The following is a 20963-nucleotide window of genomic DNA, read 5'->3' on the forward strand; positions in this document are numbered from 1 at the left end:
ACTTAACCCTATTGCAAAACATGATCTAACATGATCTAAAGTCCTCATTTGTTATTCTGATATGATAAATGCCAATGTTTCACTATGAGTATTTTTGATATGGATGATGTAGCACACTACAACACAACCTCTGGAGGACAGAGGTTGTAAACTATTGGCCCCTCAAAGAACTTGTTGAACACGTTATTTCCAGTATTTTTAATTTTCATATTGAAATTCATATTAATATGATATATATATATATATATATATATATATATATATATATATATATATACACAAACATTTAGTTATTTGTGAGTGTAGGTAGATCAACTTTATTATGTTATTCCCAGTATGAGAGTGGGCGGAGCTGAGCTCTTTTTTTGCTTTTTAGACTGCACAGCATCATTGTTTTTAACCACACATTTTACTGCTGTGATGTTAGCTGATGTCTTTAAAGGTTTATATTATTAAAATTTAATTTCCCTATGAAAAAAAATGAAAGAAGATTTTACTACTGGAAAAGACTGTTGCTCTCTGTTGTAGTTCATGGGGTTATATTTCAATAATTCCACAAGTTAGTTACAGATATCTTGGCTATATTCATTAAAACCTCGGCTAGTAAAATCATAATTTGAATTCATAGTGTTGCTGATTTTACATATCTTCAATTAAAATATGGGCATAAATGGAGTAAACAGTTTATTTATCATTTTAATTATTACTTACACATAACAATACATTGGCTGATGCATAATCACCCTGTATATGTTAAACTTAAAACTCTAAAAATGTTATAATTTAAATGCATTGTTTGTAAGGGGAATCAGGATCAGAACCCGAATCAGAATACACTTTATTTGCCAAGTGTGTGCAAATGCACAATGTACTTGTTGTTTTCAGGAGATATGTATGACACAAGAGAACAGAAAAAAAAAACATTTAAATAAGTTAAAAATTACAATTAAAAAATGAAATTAAAAGTAGTATAGACATCTGGATCAGAACTTGAAGACCTAAGGTATGTACATAGTATGTAGTAAGTCTGTGAAAAAAAGGGTTCATATTAGGTGTTAATTGATTAGTGTTGTCTAAGCAACGACATGACCAATAGAATCGGCTGCGGGGAGGAGTTTGCAGTGCACTTAACTAGTTGCTTTAAAAATTGGCGGTTATATCGTTCTACTTACAGATAGTGCAAAATGTCGCTGGTTATGGGAACGACTTATTCAATAAAAAGGGGGACTTTGTCAGCTGTCCTGAGAGAGGACGATGTAACAGCTGACAATTTGGCCAGGATTTTTAAGGTATGCTCACGTTGAACCGTATTATGGAGCCCAACATGACATGAAGGAAAAGGGTTAGCTGAGTCCCGAATACGGCGGTAAAGTTAGTTTAACGTTTGACATTCGTTAGACAAATGTCCTATCAAACCCACTGTAAATTACTATTATAATTATTCCCCATGTTGCACAAGGCTTGTTTTTCAGATTATTAATCTGGTATGTTTTATATACAGTATTGAACCCATTTAAATACATTAAACTAACACCAGTTAACCTAAAGGTATTAAACCAACTGTAAATTACTGTAAACTGTAGAATATTAAATACACAAGGCTTGTTTTTTTCTGATGAACAGTTGTTTTACAGTTGGTTTGATACTTTTTAGGTCAAATGGTGTTGTAGTTTAATGGATTCAAATGGGTTCAATATACGTCAGTAGGCTACTTTATATTTAATAAATATACCATGTTATACATACCATCATTAATTTAAATGTAATTTATTTAATACCTTTAGGTCAAATGGTGTTAGTTTAATTTATTTAAATGGGTTCAATAACTGTATATAAAAAATACCAGATTAATCATCTGAAAAACAAGCGCAACATGGGGAATAATTACAGTTGTTTTGATACCTTTAGTTTAGGCCAAAGGATGTTGTAGTTTAATGGATTTACAGTTATAATACATTTTTTAACTTAAAAAGTATGCAATAAGGTTATATATTGGTAATTCCAAAAACAGATAAAAGGGATATTTTTCTGAACATTTTACTATTAGTCTGATATGTCATTTAGGCATTAACTTGCTTAATTGATTTATAGGGATAATTAATATATATTGTATTTCTTTAAACAAAGCCTTGTTCTTAGTTGTTTCAGGCTCAAAACATGAAATGCACAGAGTTTAATGGGTATGAAAACGAATGTGTAACAAATACAAAAACTAACTTTACCATTGTGTCATAATCTTATTTTTATTTTTTTTCTTATATTGTGCTGTTTTCTTTATCTCCCTCTGTAGATAACACAGTCAAGTGTTTACCTTACCAGTGACCAGGGAATTTCGATTTTTCCATCTGAAGGAGGATTTTTCAGTTCTATGGACCTTATGACTGGAGGGGTCACCTACCAGGTGATGGGTGATGACATGGCCGTGGTACTCCCAAACCAGGTTGCCTCTTTTCAGTCAAACCCTGGACCGAGCAGACCACGTTTTAGTTTTACAAGGTCTGCCAGTGCAACAGCAGTTCGGCCATGTAATCAAAGCCCAAAAATGTTCCAAAGGTAGGTTGCATTATTGTACTTTGACTAAACCTCATCATCATGTGTGGAGCCAATGTAGATGCACATACTCTCTAGACCTATTTTAAACATCTCCACTTAATTTAAACTCTTCTGGCATTTACTTTTTCAGTTACTGTAAATAAAATGTAAAATTTTTGTTATAGGTTGAATGAAAGACAGGGGATAAACAGGCCTAAAAATATTTTTTTCCATAGACTGCTTTACTCACGTTTACCTAGGGTGCTAGCTAGTGTAAGGAGACCTGCCACTGACCTGGCACCACTAGAGGCAGGTGCCACTCGACCCGCGACTCTTGTATATACCTGCCTCACAAACTATGACCATTATATGCACCTTTGACTCAGCCTGTTAATGTTATATGTGCCTGCTTTGCAACCAGTGAGTGCAACCGTTATGTGCCTACCACTCGTTATAATTGTTAATAGATAATAGTTGACATAGTCGAGCAAATACATAGTTTAGAACTCACTCAAAATTAAGTTATTGTTTATTGATCCGTTGTCAAAATCACATTTTCAGTCATGCTCAGATTCGGAAAAAGCACTCTTTCCTGTGAAATTGCTTAACATCATGTACATTTAAAAACAACAAACTAAAAAAATATGACAAAGAATTGTTATAAGATCGTTGAACTTGAACCAGCTTGGTATGACAACTGACACAGCATTTTTGCCATATCACCAACCCTTAGTTCTGTGTCTGTATAGTTTAGGATACTGAACTTCTTTCTTTGTTCCTACAGAACTATTTTCCTAGGACAACTGGAAGGTGACAAAATTGTACAAGACAAAGCCCTAGTCATACCCTTTGAGGAGTCAGAGGCTTGTCTAAAGACAATTACGTCAAAAGTGAAAGAAGCACTGAACATGGGTGCTGAGGAAAACATGTTTTTGACTGATAGTCAAGGACATCTTCTCCTTGACACCCCTGGTACAACAGGTTTGTGTTTTTAGCCAGGGATGAATGTTGAAAAAGTTGAACAAGTAAATTACAACATGATTAACTGACAGTATTCATTCTGACTTTCATTATTTTTTTCTTTTCTCCACAGGGTCTGGTTACTGGAAGCAAAGCTCCAGGAGGATTTTTGCTATTAGGGATGATGTGTTCGCAGAGATGGGCAGAAGAAAGAGAAGAAAATTCTGGTTAGTCCATGAGTGTTGTCACTAGAAAATTAAAGTCATCTATGAACATTATATTGTCCTTTTACAAAGGTTGTTCTAACCTCAGTCATGAAATGTTCTGTCTGTCTGTCTGTCTAAACGGTTTCAAACTTCAAGTTTTTACTTTAAACTTGCAGGATTTTCTTTCTTAAAGGTCCCGTTTTTCGTGGTTTTTTGAAGCTTTGATTGTGTTTATAGTGTGCAATATAACATGTGTTCATGTTTCGCGTGTAAAAAAACACAGTATTTTTCACATAATTTACTTATCTGTATACCGCTGTTTCCACTGTCATAAAAACGGGCTGATGACTTCCTTGTTCTATGAAGTCCCTCCTTCAGAAATACGTAACGAGTTCTGATTGTGCCAGCGGTTCCTGTGTTGTGATTCGACAGCAGCTTAGCGCATCTTGCCCGGAAAGGTCACGCCTCTTACCATAACGTGGAGATGCATGCGCTCAGTGTTATTGTAAACATGTCTTTAATTTTACCCTATCAATTTGAGCCGGAATCAGACCCGGTGATTGGACTGCGGGATGAAAATAACAGCGTTTCGACGACATGGCGACAAACACACTCTACAAACGCAACTCTTGTGTATTCCTGTGGGCGGAGGTTAGTCAAAAAACTGTTTTAGTGACGTCATTAAAGAAGGAAGTAGAGGGATGTAGTCCAAACTGGCCGTTCGATGTAGGCGACTTCTGTTAAATAAAATATCTCGCTTGGCTTTGAACTTTGAGCTTTAAAATTTTACAGATTTTATTTATACTCTAACAACAACATTACACACTAACTAAAGTTTAAAACATGGGATCACGAAGAACGGGACCTTTAAGCCAACTTCAAAGCCTTGATGAAACAACTTTCCTGTAGCTCAGTGGTTAGAGCATTGCACTAGCAATGCCAAGGTCATGGTCATTCGATCCCAGGGATTGTACATACTCAGATACAAATGAATAGTATAACGCAATGTAAGTTGCTTTGGATAAAAGCATCTGCCAAATGCGTAAATGTAAATGATGCACTTTCTTTTGTATCTACCGTTATAAGGGCATTTTTCTAACTCTATTAAATGTATGCATCATCTTTTATACCAAATTTTTAAAAATAATCAAATTCATTGAGACAGTAATAAGACATTACAAGACTGTTACCAATTAATTGCAGTCAGTATTAACAATATCCATGTTTGCACTGCAGAGGAAACACTTGACGCTGCATCTGAAGTGGCATTTGGGAATATTTCTAGAGTCTGTCTAATGAAGCTCAAAGGAGGCATGAAAATTGCAAATAGGTGGTCTTCAGGAATGAATCATTCATTCAACTGATTGTTTAAAATGGCTGATTTATTCAGTAATGAAGCAAGTAACTGATTTTATGAACGAGTCATTGAATTGTTTAGCCTCTACATATGAAAATAGAATTAAACATTGCAACATGTCTTTTATTTATTTATGTAATTTTTACTGTTATAGTAACACATCAAGGAACGATGGATTAGGTCTTGGTGATCTCAAGGACATGATTGAGGAAGTCATTATTGCAGCAGATGGCCTACCTGCTGTTTCTGCGAAAATCAGAGAGGTGTGCAAGCAAAGCGAAGGCCTCACACGGCAGCAATGTGACATTTTGAGGACATCCTTCAGATGCAATGTGTGCAGAGGCAAGTAGTCACCCAGGCATCATACAGACATGTCACTCTTGGTTTTTATAAAGTTTCCTATACTCTGGACAATACAGGATTATAAATACCTTTATAATGAAGTAAAAAGTGCAAAAAGTTATTTTAACCTTTAAACGCATATCTCGGGACGTCATAAACTAGCCTCCCCTTAATTTTTTTTTTTTTTTTTTTTAATTAGACCTACACCGACTTAGTATTTCTCGTTCTTTTCGTTATCAACAATGTAATGAGAAAAAATATAAAACGAAATGGTAAAAGAATGCTAGATTTCTAACTTTATTTTTTTAATAAAAAATGTATATGTTCACTTGTGACCCGAGATTTTAAATTTCTTTTTTTCTGAGCAACAATATTGAGTCTCTGACATCTCAGTATGGGTAATTCATCTTTATTTCTCAAGGTGGCAATGTCTGATAAACAATTATGACATGATACATCAATCATAGTAATTAGTGCAGCCATAAAACTAAAGAATGTACAAGTAGCAAATCATGACATGGCTCGTCGAGCTTTACTGTAGAGCAGGTACATAAATATAAATTATATATTTCTACATAAATATATAATGCTTGATAGTGGATCTAATAACAAATCTCAAAATGTAGATTAAGAAAATTATCAAAACAATAGTTTTGAATGTATTAAATGGTTTAGAGCCAGATGCTGAATTGCGTTCTGACGATTAAGGCCCCGGTATACTTCAAACGAAATCGAAGAACGAACTGATATGACGTCATTTTGAACAAAATCGGGCCCAAACCAAGTTCGTTTCGTGTTCTTTTTGGAAGTTTGAAACGGCTTGCAAAAGCGAATTTTCAGGAAAAGTTTGCTCCAGCTGCAAAACACCTTTGTACTACCATTGGTCCGTGACAATAACGTAATAGGAGAAGTGCGCTGAGGCTCCGCCTTCACTCGCGTAGGACGCGTCTTTGACTCATTTTGTGTGTTTGAGTTCATCGAGGTAAGATCTCAGCGGGTGAAAACATGAACACACTGGATAGCTGCTTTATAGTACAAAATGAAGTTGAGCTTCTGATGAAACGAGGCACTGACACTGTTTTTCATGTTTGATACTGTAAAGCTGCTTGATTTTAAGCAATCCATTGAATAAAGTGCTATATGAAGACGTGACATGACTGGAGTGCTAATTTGCAGAGCTGGTGCAGAACTTCGTTTGCCGGGGCCTTTACAATGAGGATAGTGGGGAAGCAGCTGCTCAAAATTAACCCATCCAAATTTCAACAGACAACGAAATATGCTTTATTTTGTGATTGTTATTGATATTGTTACTGATGTACAAAACAGTCAATGTGATGGATCTGCCAAGAGCATTAGCAAATCACAACCCAAAAATAGTCCATAGCCACAAACAAGGAGCAAAGTGATCTTCAGTTGTCACAGTCCTTATCGAATCTTGCATAAGCTCGAGAAAAAAAAAGTGATCTCAGGCCTCATTAGACAATAAAATTAGGCATAAATTGTAACCGTAAAAAAGATAAAGAATTTTGGTTAAATCACAGGAAATATTTCCAGGGACATAATCGAGCTTGAGCCTCTCAAACTGACAGAAGACCAAAAACTGCACCACCTTTCCAGGGTATAATAAGTACAAAAGACATACACTGAATTGATAGAACGTGGCCAGCACCATGAAAACAAAAAAGGGGAAACAAAGCCATACAATGTCTAAAAACAGTAACACCACAAACCCTAGAATGAACATAATACATTTAACTAAATTTAGAGCCATACATAAATTTTAGTTAATGCAAAAATAATTCTATAAGACAAAAGTCATATTAATCATGACATCACATTTTCCTACATCCCCTCTAATACATCAAAGTTGCCTTTAGAATTCCCATAAAAACAGTTCAACTTCCTGTTTGAACCTCTTTGTCACTAGGCCGATCCATTCCCACAACACACCAGTCACAAGTCATCTTAATTAAAAAATAGCCATAGTTTACTTTAACTTAAGTAAAATAACTAAGCCTGTGCACTGACTACAATGACAAATAAAAATATAACAAACCAATATAGTAATGTCTTTTTATTGATCAATGCAAAGATGAATGTATAAGAATCATATGTGGGATAAATCCTGGCCATCACAGTTATGCATTTGAAGGGTTAAAAGTGATAAATAATTCTCACTCTTCATGTTGTTTGTTGCAGGTGTGATGGACAGTCCAGTGCTAGCACGATGTTGCAGAAGCCTGATTGGCTGCCGAAACTGTGTTGACACAGTTATCCAGGGGGGGCAAGGCTGTGTGAAATGCCGATCAGAAATGTCAGCTGAAACCGTGGTCCCTGTTGCAGGCCTTTCTGAGGTTTTAAGTGTAATTCAATCCTTGGAAGTTTGAAATTACTTTAAATGGGTTTTTGTTCTGTTAAGACAAGGCAGATTTAAACGTTCTGTGCCATCAGATTGTTTAATGGCATGTACCTAATTTCCAGGTCAATTCTATAAGATAAGCAATACGTACAAACTTAATTTGTTCTTGATAATGTTCTCTATAAGCAGATTCTTTGTGTTCTGCAAAATCTACATATTGAATGGTTCATTAGTCAGTTTCTAGGTTTCTGATTGTTTTATGCTGTTGCATGTAAATTTAAGCTATAGTTTGCTTGGGAATTATCTGTTTTTGACAATGAATATTAAAGTGAGTGAATATTAAAATATGTTGTACTGCATTTGTCATGTCTGAGAACAGTCCATTGACATTACATTTGTTAGTTGTCACTTTGTTTTGCTGAAACCCCAAACATCTGAAAACTAAAATAATTATACCTTTTAAGTGTTTTATTACAACCATAGAACTTTATTTTTCCTCCAAAACAACATAACTGGGATTTATCATTCTTAAATAACATGTAATACATGTACAATGTTTGCCAAAAAGCAAAATATTCTGAGTGGTCTGACAAGATGCAGCTGTGAAAATGCAATGTCAAACAGCTCTATGCACATCTTCTGGTGATGTTAATAAGGTCAGTTACACAATCTTGGTATGGCCTGTAGTGTTCATTTACAGTATAATTAAATACACTTGCCAGGTCAGAATAAAGTAAATTAAATTCAGTCTCTGCTCTAATTTTGCCCTCTTCAGACTGGAATGGATCAGTGCCAAATATGGATGGAGCCGTCAAACTGTGTCCCATTGTCTGTCTGTACAGTTCAGCAGCTTCTGACGCCCTCGGCAGAAGGTCCTCTGAGATCCTTGCTTTGCATCCAATTGTGGCCAGTAGATTGGGAATGCCTTTACCTATAAATACATTTTTCTTTTCTTAAATTAAGTAAATTGAATTGTATGATAGAATTATTTTACAAAAAGTTAACAGATAAAACATCAATGTGCATTATAAACACGCACACACACAGAATTTATCTTCCAGAATCTGGCAGTAAGTTTTGGAAGATCATTTTTAGTCCATCTCTGCAAGACAGACATTTCAGGATAAGAGATGGACTAAAAGTGAACTCAAACACCTTACTGCCAGATTCTGGATAAATTCTTCAAACAGTGGTACAAGAGGATGTGGTGCTGGTCCATCAGGAGTCATTCTCAAGCTGTCTGTCTATAAGCCCTATTAAAACCCAGTCTTCATGTATTTTATAACACTTCAGCTTGTGATTCTTATCAAGTGCAGGTCATTTTTTAGGATTCTTTAGCTAACCTAAGTCTCTGAGATCCTAACACCTTGCACTTCTGGAGACTCCAGGTAGGTTGCAGCTCTGGAAAATGGTGGCGCTGGAGACTAAAGGGTTCCTGATGGTTTCACACTTAATTCTTCACCTTAATTCTTAACTTCTTTTGCAGTTAACATGTGTCTTTTCTTTTCCACCTGTTTTTGTCTGACCCCGCTGACCCAATGAGCATTTTGCTGTCCCTTGGTCATGCTTTAACTTTGCAATTTCTAGTATTGCATTAGTATTGCGTCCTTCTCATGAGTATTTAATAATTTTTGACTTTTCAGTCTGAGTTAAATCTCTTTTTTGGCTCATTTTGCCTGTAAAAGAAAACTTGCCTAATAATTCTGCACACCTGAATATAAGGCATTTTTCATTTCCAGCCTTCATGAACAATTATATATCACTTATAAATGATTAAAAACAATATTAATAGTAGTTATTAAGATTGATGTGGATTGGAATTGGTAAAATGTGCTTGGGAAAAAAATATGATCAGAAAATCAACTTGCCTAATAATTCTGCACTCCCTGTATATATATATATATATATATATATATATATATATATATATATATATATATATATATATATATATATATATATATATATATATATAGAAATATAGAAAAATACAGTAAAACTGATTTGAAAGTCAATAAATTAAGTAAATGTTTAAGAAAACATGTTTGCTACACTGTCAATAAACTTTATCAAGTACATTACAATAATGGTCTATATATTAGCACTTGATGATTCAGCTAAACTGAACATTGTTGTGGTCCAATAATAAAGAATAAGTCACAATACAGTTCTAATGTTAAACTACAGTTCAGTTCTAAATGTTAAACAGTGTAGCCAATATCCCACATACCTAGAATATTATGGCTATTCCATGCACAAACAAATCGCTGCACTCCAACCCTGCTGATCTCACATGTAAGATTGGACACACAGTATCTTGACAATCCATCCTCCATATCCAAAGACTCCTGGTCAACCATCTGGATTAGAGCACTCTTGATTGGGAAATTAACCCGCTTGTTTACTTCTGGCCATATTCTCTCAACTGTATGGTTCTGTGGAAAGAAAATTAATTTCCACAATATTACTTGAAAATTTTACAGTATAAAGTGCTTATGTTGCAACAGCATGGTGGTATAAAACATTCACTTTCCTGTCTTTTGCCACCTTCTGCTACTTATACCAACAAAAATAATTAGAGAGATCATTCCTAGTGTTTCCAATATTGTTGGCAATATATACAGTGGCATGAAAAAGTATGTGAACCCCTTGCAGAATCTGTGAAAATGAGAATTATTTTAATAAAATAAGAGGGATAATAGAAAATGCTTATTTTCTGTTTTGTTTTTGTTTTGTTTACTCTGTCCTGAGTAAGATATTTTACATAAAAGATGTTTACATATAGTCCACAAGACAAAACAATAGCTGAATTTATTAAAATAACCACGTTCATAAGTATGTGAACCACTGATTCTCAATACTGTGTGTGGTTACCTGATGATCTACGACTTTTTTTGTTTTGTGATGGTTGTTCATGAGTCTTTTGTTTGTTCTGAGCAGTTAAACTGAGCTCTGTTCTTCAGAAAAATCCTCCAGCTCCTGCAGATTCTTCAGTTTAAGCATTTTTGCATATTTGAACCCTTTCCAGCAGTGACTGAATGATTTTGAGATTCATCTTTTCACACTGAGGACAACTGAGAGACTCAAACACAACTATTAAAAAAGGTTCAAACATTCACTGATGCTCCAGAATGAAACACGATGCATTAAGAGTCGGGGGGTGAAAACTTTTGAACAGGATGAAGATGTCACAATTTTTCTTATTATATTTAAATATCATTGTTTTTCATTTAGTACTGCCCTTCGGAAGCAACAGAAGATACTTGCATGTTTCCCGGCAGACAAATTAAGTACAATTTACCTTGATAGTTAAATTCAAAAGTTTTCACCCCTTGGCTCTTAATGCATCGTGTTTCCTTCTGGAGCATCAGTGAATGTTTGAACCTTTTTTAATAGTTGAGTTTGAGTCTCTCAGTCGTCCTCAGTGTGAAAAGATGGATCTCAAAATCTTACAGTCACTGCTGGAAAGGGTTCAAATATGCAAAAATGCTTGAAAACTGAAGAATCTGCAGGAGCTGGAGGATTTTTCTGAATGTTATGTATTATGTATGTTATATATAATAAATAAATAGTAAATGTATATATTCTTTACATCTCAAAACAGTGTCCAATAAAATATTTAGACTCATTTCAAAGTGTTAAATATCTACATGAGAAATAGATTCAAAAGTTATAACGAAAAATGGAGGATTTTTTTTATTTATTTATTTTTTTTTAAACACTGGTGGTGAAATAATGGTGCTAGTCCTAGAGACCCCCAAGTGGTCTATAATACATAAGTGGTACATAATAAGATACAATGGGAGGGTACAGCATCTTCAATGGTTTACCTATAAATATAAATTTTAGCAAAGCCTGTACACATGTGAAATAGTACCTGAATGTGAACAAGAAAATGTAGAATAAGAGGAAAAGTGTAGCTTAAGGAAAGTCACATGTGAAAACATGTGCACAGATTGAAGCTTTGAAGAAAGAAAGGCTGAAATACCAAATACCAGTTTCATACATAGTAAGCACAACATTTCTCACCAAACCTAACCTTAGTTGATGTTGTCTGGAGGTAAGGCAGCCTTTGCTGGTTATGGCGGTATTCTGCCACAATGTCCTGCATGAATAGGGTTAAATAAAATTCCGTGCCATGGTCCACTCTGACCTGATCCCACAATCCGTGGGAAAGGACAGCATTTCTGAAAAGAGGCATAAATTAAAATTACTGGCTTTACCATCAAGTGCAACAATAATATGGGAAGAATACAAAATCTTAAGCTTACCTGTACACTTCTTCATAAATTGTTAAATTATTCTTTATCGGCATGGTGGAGTGTCCGACAATTTTTTTACTGTAACCATCAATGGCCACAACATGGGTCACACCAAACATACATAGTTTCTCATTCTGGTCCATATGCAATTTGTGACCCACATACTCTGCCTCATATGGAACTGGATTAAGATTTCTTGCACCCTAAAATAAAACAAGCATGGTTACATTGATAACACATAACAAAGGTGAAGAAATCTGATTACTTTATGAATGTGTTCTATGGCAGCAAGTCTGAAATTACTGGAAGTATGGCAAATACAGATGACTTTGATGTAGTCATTCTACATTTACCTACTTGATTGCATATTGCCCAATGTGCTCAGTTTTCCTAAAGCCACTGGGTAGCCTGTTTATTGCTGCTTGCAGCTTTAAATCATTGCTGGAACGTTTCAGTGCAAAGGAACAACTGACTTCCTTGTCTTTGCCCTCACTATTGAACTATAGAGCTGACTGATATGCACCCTGAGATCTGCTCTATTAATTGATCTTGCACATACTTTTCATACTGCATGTAAATAATACAATGTGTGATTCTAATGATTATTAATACAATGTGATTAATACAACACAACAATTAAGGTTGAAGGCTAATATACAATTTTAATAACCATGCATGTTTACGGACATGCTAAAACAAGGCTAAGCATGTTGATGTATTTTGATGTTCAAAGAAGTGCTAAGCCACTTAAGCCTACCTGGCATCGAGCCCTGTGATTTGGTTCGTGCATTTGAGCCAATGTCTGTCCCACCCGAACCTCTGACGCATGTACACCCTGTGATGCAAGGTAGCCGGTCATCATTTTGCGTCCATAGCATGGTCCAGTCTGCACACACAAAATGGGTCAAAACAAATCACTGAATCATTCTTTCAGTTTTAACCCTGATGAATCTTGACATTATCATCCTGTAATATGATGGACTTCCGACATGGTAGTTTAAGAAATGAAAAGCTACACACTCCATAAATTAGGGTTAGAAGAACTGTTGCCAAACATAACACGCTAGAAACATAATCACAGCAATAATGATGCAATCATAGACCCTTAAGCATTTGCCTATTTAAATCCAAACAGCAACTGATTTTGGGCCGGGCAGTGTATTTGTAACTATCCATTCTCTACAGCGCTTATCCTCTGTAGTGTAATGGGAGGCCTGCAACAAATCCCAGCATCTCAGGAATCAGGCAGTGAATCTAAACTACTACTAGTAAACTAATTTTCATTTCATGTCAACATTCAAATGCTACCCTCTGCCTTTTGTCTAAGTACTGAAATATTGTATGGTCCCTTGTTGTTGACTACGTGATAAAGCATTATAAATGGCAGAGGCTGCCAAACTACAGAATACATCTACATACGCAATCTTTTATCATAATTCGAATTAGGAAGTCATTATAATGTAGCCAAACATAAATTATGAGCAGCACAATGAACGAACCGTTGATGAACGACCCATAACTATCACAGATACAGTGTTTTACATCTTCAGCATACTACAGAGAATGCAATACCTGAGAATCCAAAGGCAAGCGTGCACCATAACAACGTGTCTCATCACAAACACAAACAATAACAGACAACAACTGAAGGAAAAGGAGGAACACAAATAGGGCTGGGCGATATGACTTAAAAAAAAAATCTCCGATTTTTCACACCAAACCCGATTTTCGATTTTAATCGATTTTTTTTTTTTTTCTATTTAAAAACAAACAACAACCGACAAAGAAATTGCTCAAAACAAATGTACTCTTTATTTTGTTCAGATTTTCGCTTATGCAGTTTATGATGACCACAAACATTACTTGTTCATCCTTCTGAGATTGTCCCCATTGTAAAACCGATCGTTTAAAAATATAGTAAATTCATCATTTGATAGAAAACACTTATTTAAAAATAAAAAAGACAATATTACCACTTTAACCAGCAGGTGGCGGCAAAGTAGCATGTATTTGCTCATTTGTGAGCCATTTCCTCTAATCGTTTTTCACTTTGTTTTTGACTAAATGTTAAACATTATAAAGTAACTAGGTTTACAAATATATTTTGTCAATGTGAAGTATGAAATACTTACAAAACTTAAGAAAAACAATAACTTTTATGGTGAATTAATTAAACAGGAAGTGATACCGCACTTTTACCTTGTAATCACAGCAGCTGTCAGTCAATGCAGCGCAAGATCAATGATTTCAGCACTCTTATAAAAACACACATTTTATTAAATGAATCTAACTAAAGTGTACAATAAATATTTAATTTTTGAAGCTTTTTTTTTCACATAAAAGTGTGAAAACTGATGGTCGAATTGAATTTAGCCGAGGAGGAACACTGAGGTACGTCCTTATTTATTTATTTTGTATGCGTGTTATGTTTGAATAACTAAATTGATGCTATGCCTATTTAAGTGACTATAATCTGATTATAAACTAAGTATTACACTACTGATGCTCAACACACCAGCAAATGACATCTCACCGGAAGTTTTCGAGCTGGCTTATATTAATGCGGAAGTTCTAAAGAACGCTCCGTGCATATAGTCCATTCCAAACAACGGATGAAACGGTGCCTTTCTTTGGAAGGAGCTCTGCGCTGTTACCTGCTATGTTGTCTGTGTGCGGCTGACTGTAAGGTAAGCGGGGGGAGGGCGAGCCCACTCTGAACTACGGAAGCCTAAGGGGAGAGCCGGTTTTAAAGTTGTTAACGTTTTTAATCGTTATCAGCCCTTACACAGGGTGATTGATTGTGAACAGGTTCAGAAAGAAACCATAGTTACAAATGAGGAGCGGGAAACTGGAACAAAGGAGAACATGTGACTGAGGAATACAAATAGGAAGTTCATGAAAATAGAACAAAAGCAGGCATGAAAGCAACAAAAAGCAGGTTTTGCATGATTGAGAAAGCATGATAATATTACAGATAAATTACTCGGATTTGTAGGCCCATCTGTAATATTATGCAGCAGGTTTTTTGTTGTTGTTTTGTTATCAGTTTGTTTTGTGTTCTAGGCTATAGTATTCCAAGTTTACAGAGGCAGAAAAAAAAAGTTCCAGATGTTAAGTGTCGTCATCGCTGCTCATTTTCACACAGTACAAACTTACTTGTCAAATAAATATATGAACATGAATTTACTTTAGTTCATTTGTAGAGATTGCAGAGTGATACATGTCCTAATAAAAACTGCTTCCAATAATCATGAAAAAGTGTTAGTTCACCCTCATGTTGTTTCATACCTGTAATTGTTTCTTTCTTCTGTTGAATATAAAAAGATATTCTGAAGAATGTTGATTTTGGTATTGAGTTCAATTGTATGGATGAAAACAAAAATGAGACATTTCTCATAATATCGTTTTTTATGTTCAAAAGAAGAAAGACCTATATGGAATTACATGAGGGTGAGTAAATGACAGAATTTTAATTTTTAGGTTAACTATACCTTTAAGATTTTTAGAAAAAAAATGATCCATCTCTGTAATTGCAAGCATATGGGACCCCCAAGGTTGATGCTTCAAAAACCACACAAAGTGAGCTCAGCAGTAATCAATATGAGCCTACTGAAACAATAGGTGTGTTAGAAAAATACAAATTGTTTTCAACACAAACCACATCACTAATCAAGCTTCAAAACGCACTTGCATCACAAAGATGTTCTTCTAAGAGTATTAAGTTTTTTTTTTTTTTTAATCTCTGTGTTCCACATTCAAAGAGAATGACATATTCATCTGGGACTGCATGAGAAGTAAATTATGAGATCCTTTTCATTTTTGGCTGGAGTATCCCTTTAAGTTTCCACTATTCCTTTATTTGTAAAAGTGAAAATGCAGTGTAGAAGAGTAGAAAGAAAAAGGCTATATCTGTACCTCTCCTGCATCAGTTTCTTTACAGTACTGTCCAAAAAATATTCCCATGACATACAATATATTAAAAAAAAACTATAATTGTTTTAGCTCCACTGTGAACAAAAATAAAAATAGTCAGAAGACAATGTGCATGTCCTATGTACCCTGTTCAAATGTTTATGTATTGTATATTGTCTTAGGAGGGAAGCACAAAACAGTGGTGAAGAGAATTGCCCTTGACGAGGCAATCATGGCAGCCATTCGGCAAGTCAATACTTGGCAAAAAAAATAAATAAAATAAATTACTAGAACAGTATTAAAGATAGACAGTTACGGTTACAATAAGCGCAGCTCACCTCTACTATAGCTTGAGAAACCGCCAATTCTAGTTCCTCATTGGAGATAGTGGATCTTTTCAGACCCCTTTCAGAGCGGAATTTCCTTATACTTCGCTCTGAATTTCCCCTCTGCATTCCTAGCTCGGACAAGTGATGTGATATTTCTTGATCGGTATGACCATTTTCGTACATATGTGTTATAAGTTCTTGATATTGAGACAATCCAGCCATAATTCAATAAGACACGACACATTCCCAACACTCTCTGTTTCACTTAAAAGCGCATTTCCGCCACCTACTGGACTGAAGTGCGAACTGTGATTCATTATGGATAGGAGAAAAGCGAAATCCTATTGATTAGACCTTTTACTCTGAAATATTGTAAACGTGCATCATAAATCTTATATTGTTTTGGGGTATTATTCAGTATATATTTTTACATGACACATTTTCAATTTGTAGTAAAGCACGAGAACTTTAACTTTGAAATTGTTCAACTGTTGTCCCGCCTCTTGTTTCTCCAATCCCTTATCCAAGTCATTTCGTCAAAATAGCGCTTGGAAAAGGGAAACGGATGATTTGCTTTGCGAGTTATCCAGCATGTGTTCGTAAACGGCGTGTACAACAGTTTGCTTTGCCTATTGCTACACGTGATTGGCAAATGGTTTGCCAGAATATACCCTGACCTATCTTGGCCAGCATTCAGTCGCTGCTGTGTTCAAACTGCACGATGGATCGGCGACAGAAGGTTTCACACTGCATGACTTTACAATAGGAAGAATCGCCGACAACTCTGTCTGGCACGCAAACTATGTTTCACAACCAAACACACGCGGGATGTGACAAGGAAACAACGCGATATCACGCGTGCAAGACCGGAGTTATTATTATTATTATTCAAAACGGTCGCCCGCAAGAAGCTTGCAATACGAATTGCCTGTGAAAACAAGAAAAAGAAAAGAAGAATATGGAGGAGGAAATGGTTGGGGAGACTGTGATTGTGTGTTCTGCAACGAGAGTTGGAGGTAAATAAATAATTTTTCAATGTGCTGCTGTTGCGGATGGTCAAGCAAATGTTTGTGCTTTGTTTCTGTTTGATAGAATTGTAATGTTTTTCTGAAACGAAGCCATGCTTGCTGATATTGTGGTCTATAACTCCTCCCCGAACTCCCCGCTGCTCTGTATCTTGCTCTCTCATTGGCTGTCGGTCATCGCCGATGTAGTTTTCAGTCAGAACACTTTTCACACTGCAGGATTTTGAATCGCCGACAGGTCCAGATATTTAGCATGCCAAATATCTCACGGGTGTCAGTGACTCGTCGGCGATTCTCTCAGATCTCGTCTTTGCTCATTCACACTGCATGATTGTCACTCGTGTGAACGAGCACCGATTTGCCTGTGATTTCGGGCATTTGTCGCCGATTTCTCAAAACCTGTCGGCGAGCCAAAATCGGGACTAAAATCGTGCAGTCTGAACTCGGCTTTAGAGACTCGGACTCGAGTCACACTCGAGTCGCATTTTAACAGACTTCAGACTCGGACTCGGACTCGACCTGAAATGACTTCAGACTTGACTCGACTCGGCACAAAAGACTCGGAAAATTTTAAAAACGACTCAAGTCTTTTACCCTTAACTACTGACATAATAAAGAATTTGTGTTGTGTTTAAATGGTTTTATAATATCTGCGTCACATATATTTCCTTACGTGTCGTGGTAGATTGGACTCTTGTCATACACTTTGATTGCGTATGTCCGTGCGCATAAACTCAGAAATGTCATAATAAGAGTCCCATGCAACATGACGGGAACCACCGTGCCATATGTTCTTTCGTTTGGGTTATTATCACGTCAGATCACCTAGACGCACAGAATGTGGGAAAACAATTAAAGACATCGGAACAACATCATCAATTTTTTTGAGACATCGCATCCACAAAGGTTAGTCACATTAACTCATACAGCTAAGTTAGCTATTATACTGTGGTGAAGCTGCATGGCTCTTTTTAATTGCCAGCCTATTAAAATATGAACAAAAAAAATCTAGCCTTTAAACCTACGTTTTTATCAATCTTTTCGTATTATATGCAGCTTTTCTCTTTCTTAATGTGTGTCCATAAGAGAGAGATAGAAAGAGATGTTAATCCATTTATTACTTAAAGCTCATATTTTAATGTATCACAATCAGCATGTGTAGAGTTTTAAATTTACATTTTTAAACATTCCGAGGTTTGATATTTTCTGATAATGACTGTCGTCAATAACAACAGAGGTGGACATTCCAGGGGTCAGAAAGTAAAAGTCCTGCCATATTTTTATCTCATCCACTGAAGCATTAATGAGATAATTAAGTGATAAATTGAGTGATGATTGAGCATTATTGAAGACACCTGATGATAACAAGCAGAATCACCAAAGGAGAAAATCACAATTTTTAAGTTACCATCATCGAGGTCAGGGTTTGTTTTAGTTGAGCTCTTGACCCTTGCCTTTTTAGTATTAGATTTTGTTTGGGCGGTTTTAACTGCATTAAAACCTACCAGAAAAGCAAAGTTAAAAAATGATCAGGTGTTGTTGGATATGTTTTCTCAAAATCATTATTTGATCTGAGTCACTGAACTCATTTAGAGCCCAATCTCTGAGTTAGATTTACATTATTGATTACAGCAGCACTGTGATTCTGAAGAAGATCAGCTTATACAATACAGAATTTAAATAAAAAATAAAAAAAAAATTTTAGGCACACACAGACATCAAGAATCAGCCTGTGAATCTCAACAACGGTAACAAGCAACATATTCTGATCAACAGATCAACTCTGAACATTAGAAAACAAGCTACTAAAAAGTCACAGAAAAACAGCAAAATTTTAATAGTGAGAATAAATGAAATTACTAAAACAATTTAGCTCATAATTTATTCATACAGCAATGCATGATGGGAGCCATGGATGAATTTTGATTGGTGGCTCCCAGAATGCACTGCAACATGCTTTATGATGGCCACCACTTTTGAGATTCACAGGATGATTCTTGATGTTTGTGTGTTTAAATGAGCTCTGTTTTTTTTTTTAAATCAGATTTTAAAATTAAAAAAAAAAAAAAAAAAAAATTGTATTGTAAAAGCTGATCTTGTGTTGTAGAATCACAGTGCTGCTGTAATCAATAATGTAAATCTAACTCAGAGATTGGGCTCTAAATGAGTTCAGTGATTCAGATCAAATAATGTTTACGTAAAAACATAACCAACAACACCTGATCATCTTTTCTCTTTGCTTGTCTGTTTGGTTTTAATGCAGTTAAAACTGCCCAAACAAAATCTAATATTAAAAAGTCAAGGATCAAGAGCTCAACTAAAGCAAACCCTGACCTCGATGATGGTAACTTAAAAATTGTGATTTTCTCCTTTGGTGATTCTGCTTGTTATCATCAGGTGTCTTCAATAATGCTCAATCATCACTCAATTAATCACTTATTTATCTCATTAATGCTTCAGTGGATGGAATAAAAATATGGCAGGACTTTTACTTTCTGACCCCTGGAATGTCCACCTCTGCATAACAACGAAGCTGTATAACAAACCGTGACTCACTGGCGCCATTTTGTGTCCGTTTAGCGACTGTATTGAAAATGACTACTTGTGTTGCCAGGACGACTGTTTTGTACATTGTAATGGATTATAAAGTAACAAACTGGATGTACATTATCCCTTACATCATAGGACCTTAATTTCAAATAAAACAGATTACAGAATGATCATTATTTTGTCTATATAATACAAATAGGATAAAAAATAGGATTTGATTATGAGAATTTTTTATTTTTTTTTAATGACTCGAGTCTCGAATTGGACTCGTGACAAAAGACTCCAGACTTGACTCAGACTCCAGTGATAAAGACTTCAGACTTGACTCGGACTCCAGATAAAAGACTTGTGAACATCTCTGCGTCACGGCAGTGATTGACAAGCCAGAGGGCCAATTCGCGTAAACAATTGGCTGATGTTTTTAAGGTTCTACCTCATGCACAGATGATGTATATTAAAGGGTTAGTTCACCCAAAAATGAAAATTCTGTCATTTATTACTCACCCTCATGTCGTTTCACACCCATAAGACCTTTGTTAATCTTCAGAATACAAATTAAGATATTTTAGTTGAAATCCGATGGCTCTGTGAGGCCTCCATAGGGAGCAATGTCACTTCCTCTGTCAAGATCCATAAAGGTCTTTACATTACATAAATCGGCCATCATTAAATAAGTCATTATTTTGTTTTTTTGCCGGACCAAAAGTATTCTCGTCGCTTTATAATATTAATATTGAGCCACTGTACTCACATGAACTGATTTAAATATGTTTTTAGTACCTTTATGGATCTTGACAGAGGAAATGTCATTACTCCCTATGTAGGCCTCACAGAGCCATCGGATTTCAACTAAAATATCTTAATTTGTGTTCCAAAGATTAACGAAGTTCTTACGGGTGTGGAACGGCATGAGGGTGAGTAATAAATGACAGAATTTTCATTTTCGGGTGAACTAACCCTTTAATATTATTCCTTTCAGTGCACCTAATAAATAGTCTTTTATCAGTTAGTAAAGACAGTTTCAAGTAAGATTGCAAAAATGTATAAAACAAAACATCCTCTGTAGCACCTTTAATGACTTAGAATTAGATATGTGCAATACATCCAAAATCTTACATTCTTTATTCTG

The 20963-nt window shown here is 35.4% G+C and overlaps 2 protein-coding genes across 2 annotated transcripts; one reads left to right on the forward strand and one right to left on the reverse strand.

Annotated features, from left to right (window-relative positions):
* The first annotated feature begins 1030 nt into the window (after positions 1–1030).
* LOC125263571 lies at positions 1031–8106 on the forward strand. The gene is made up of 6 exons (XM_048182611.1): positions 1031–1289; positions 2291–2553; positions 3317–3513; positions 3626–3719; positions 5210–5397; positions 7597–8106. Exons 1-6 carry the CDS (start codon positions 1185–1187, stop codon positions 7782–7784), a joined length of 1035 nt encoding a protein of 344 aa, XP_048038568.1. The 5' UTR covers positions 1031–1184; the 3' UTR covers positions 7785–8106.
* Positions 8107–8154: 48 nt separating this feature from the next.
* LOC125263561 lies at positions 8155–16948 on the reverse strand. Its single transcript, XM_048182589.1, has 6 exons — positions 16269–16948; positions 12776–12904; positions 12028–12221; positions 11796–11943; positions 9987–10191; positions 8155–8687 (listed from the first exon to the last, which is right to left on the reverse strand). The coding sequence occupies exons 1-6, from the start codon at positions 16479–16481 to the stop codon at positions 8383–8385; spliced, it is 1194 nt and encodes a 397-aa protein (XP_048038546.1). The 5' UTR covers positions 16482–16948; the 3' UTR covers positions 8155–8382.
* Between the last annotated feature and the right edge of the window lie 4015 nt (positions 16949–20963).

This window comes from Megalobrama amblycephala, linkage group LG2 (genome assembly GCF_018812025.1).
Source record: "Megalobrama amblycephala isolate DHTTF-2021 linkage group LG2, ASM1881202v1, whole genome shotgun sequence".
NCBI classification, from domain to species: domain Eukaryota; kingdom Metazoa; phylum Chordata; class Actinopteri; order Cypriniformes; family Xenocyprididae; genus Megalobrama; species Megalobrama amblycephala.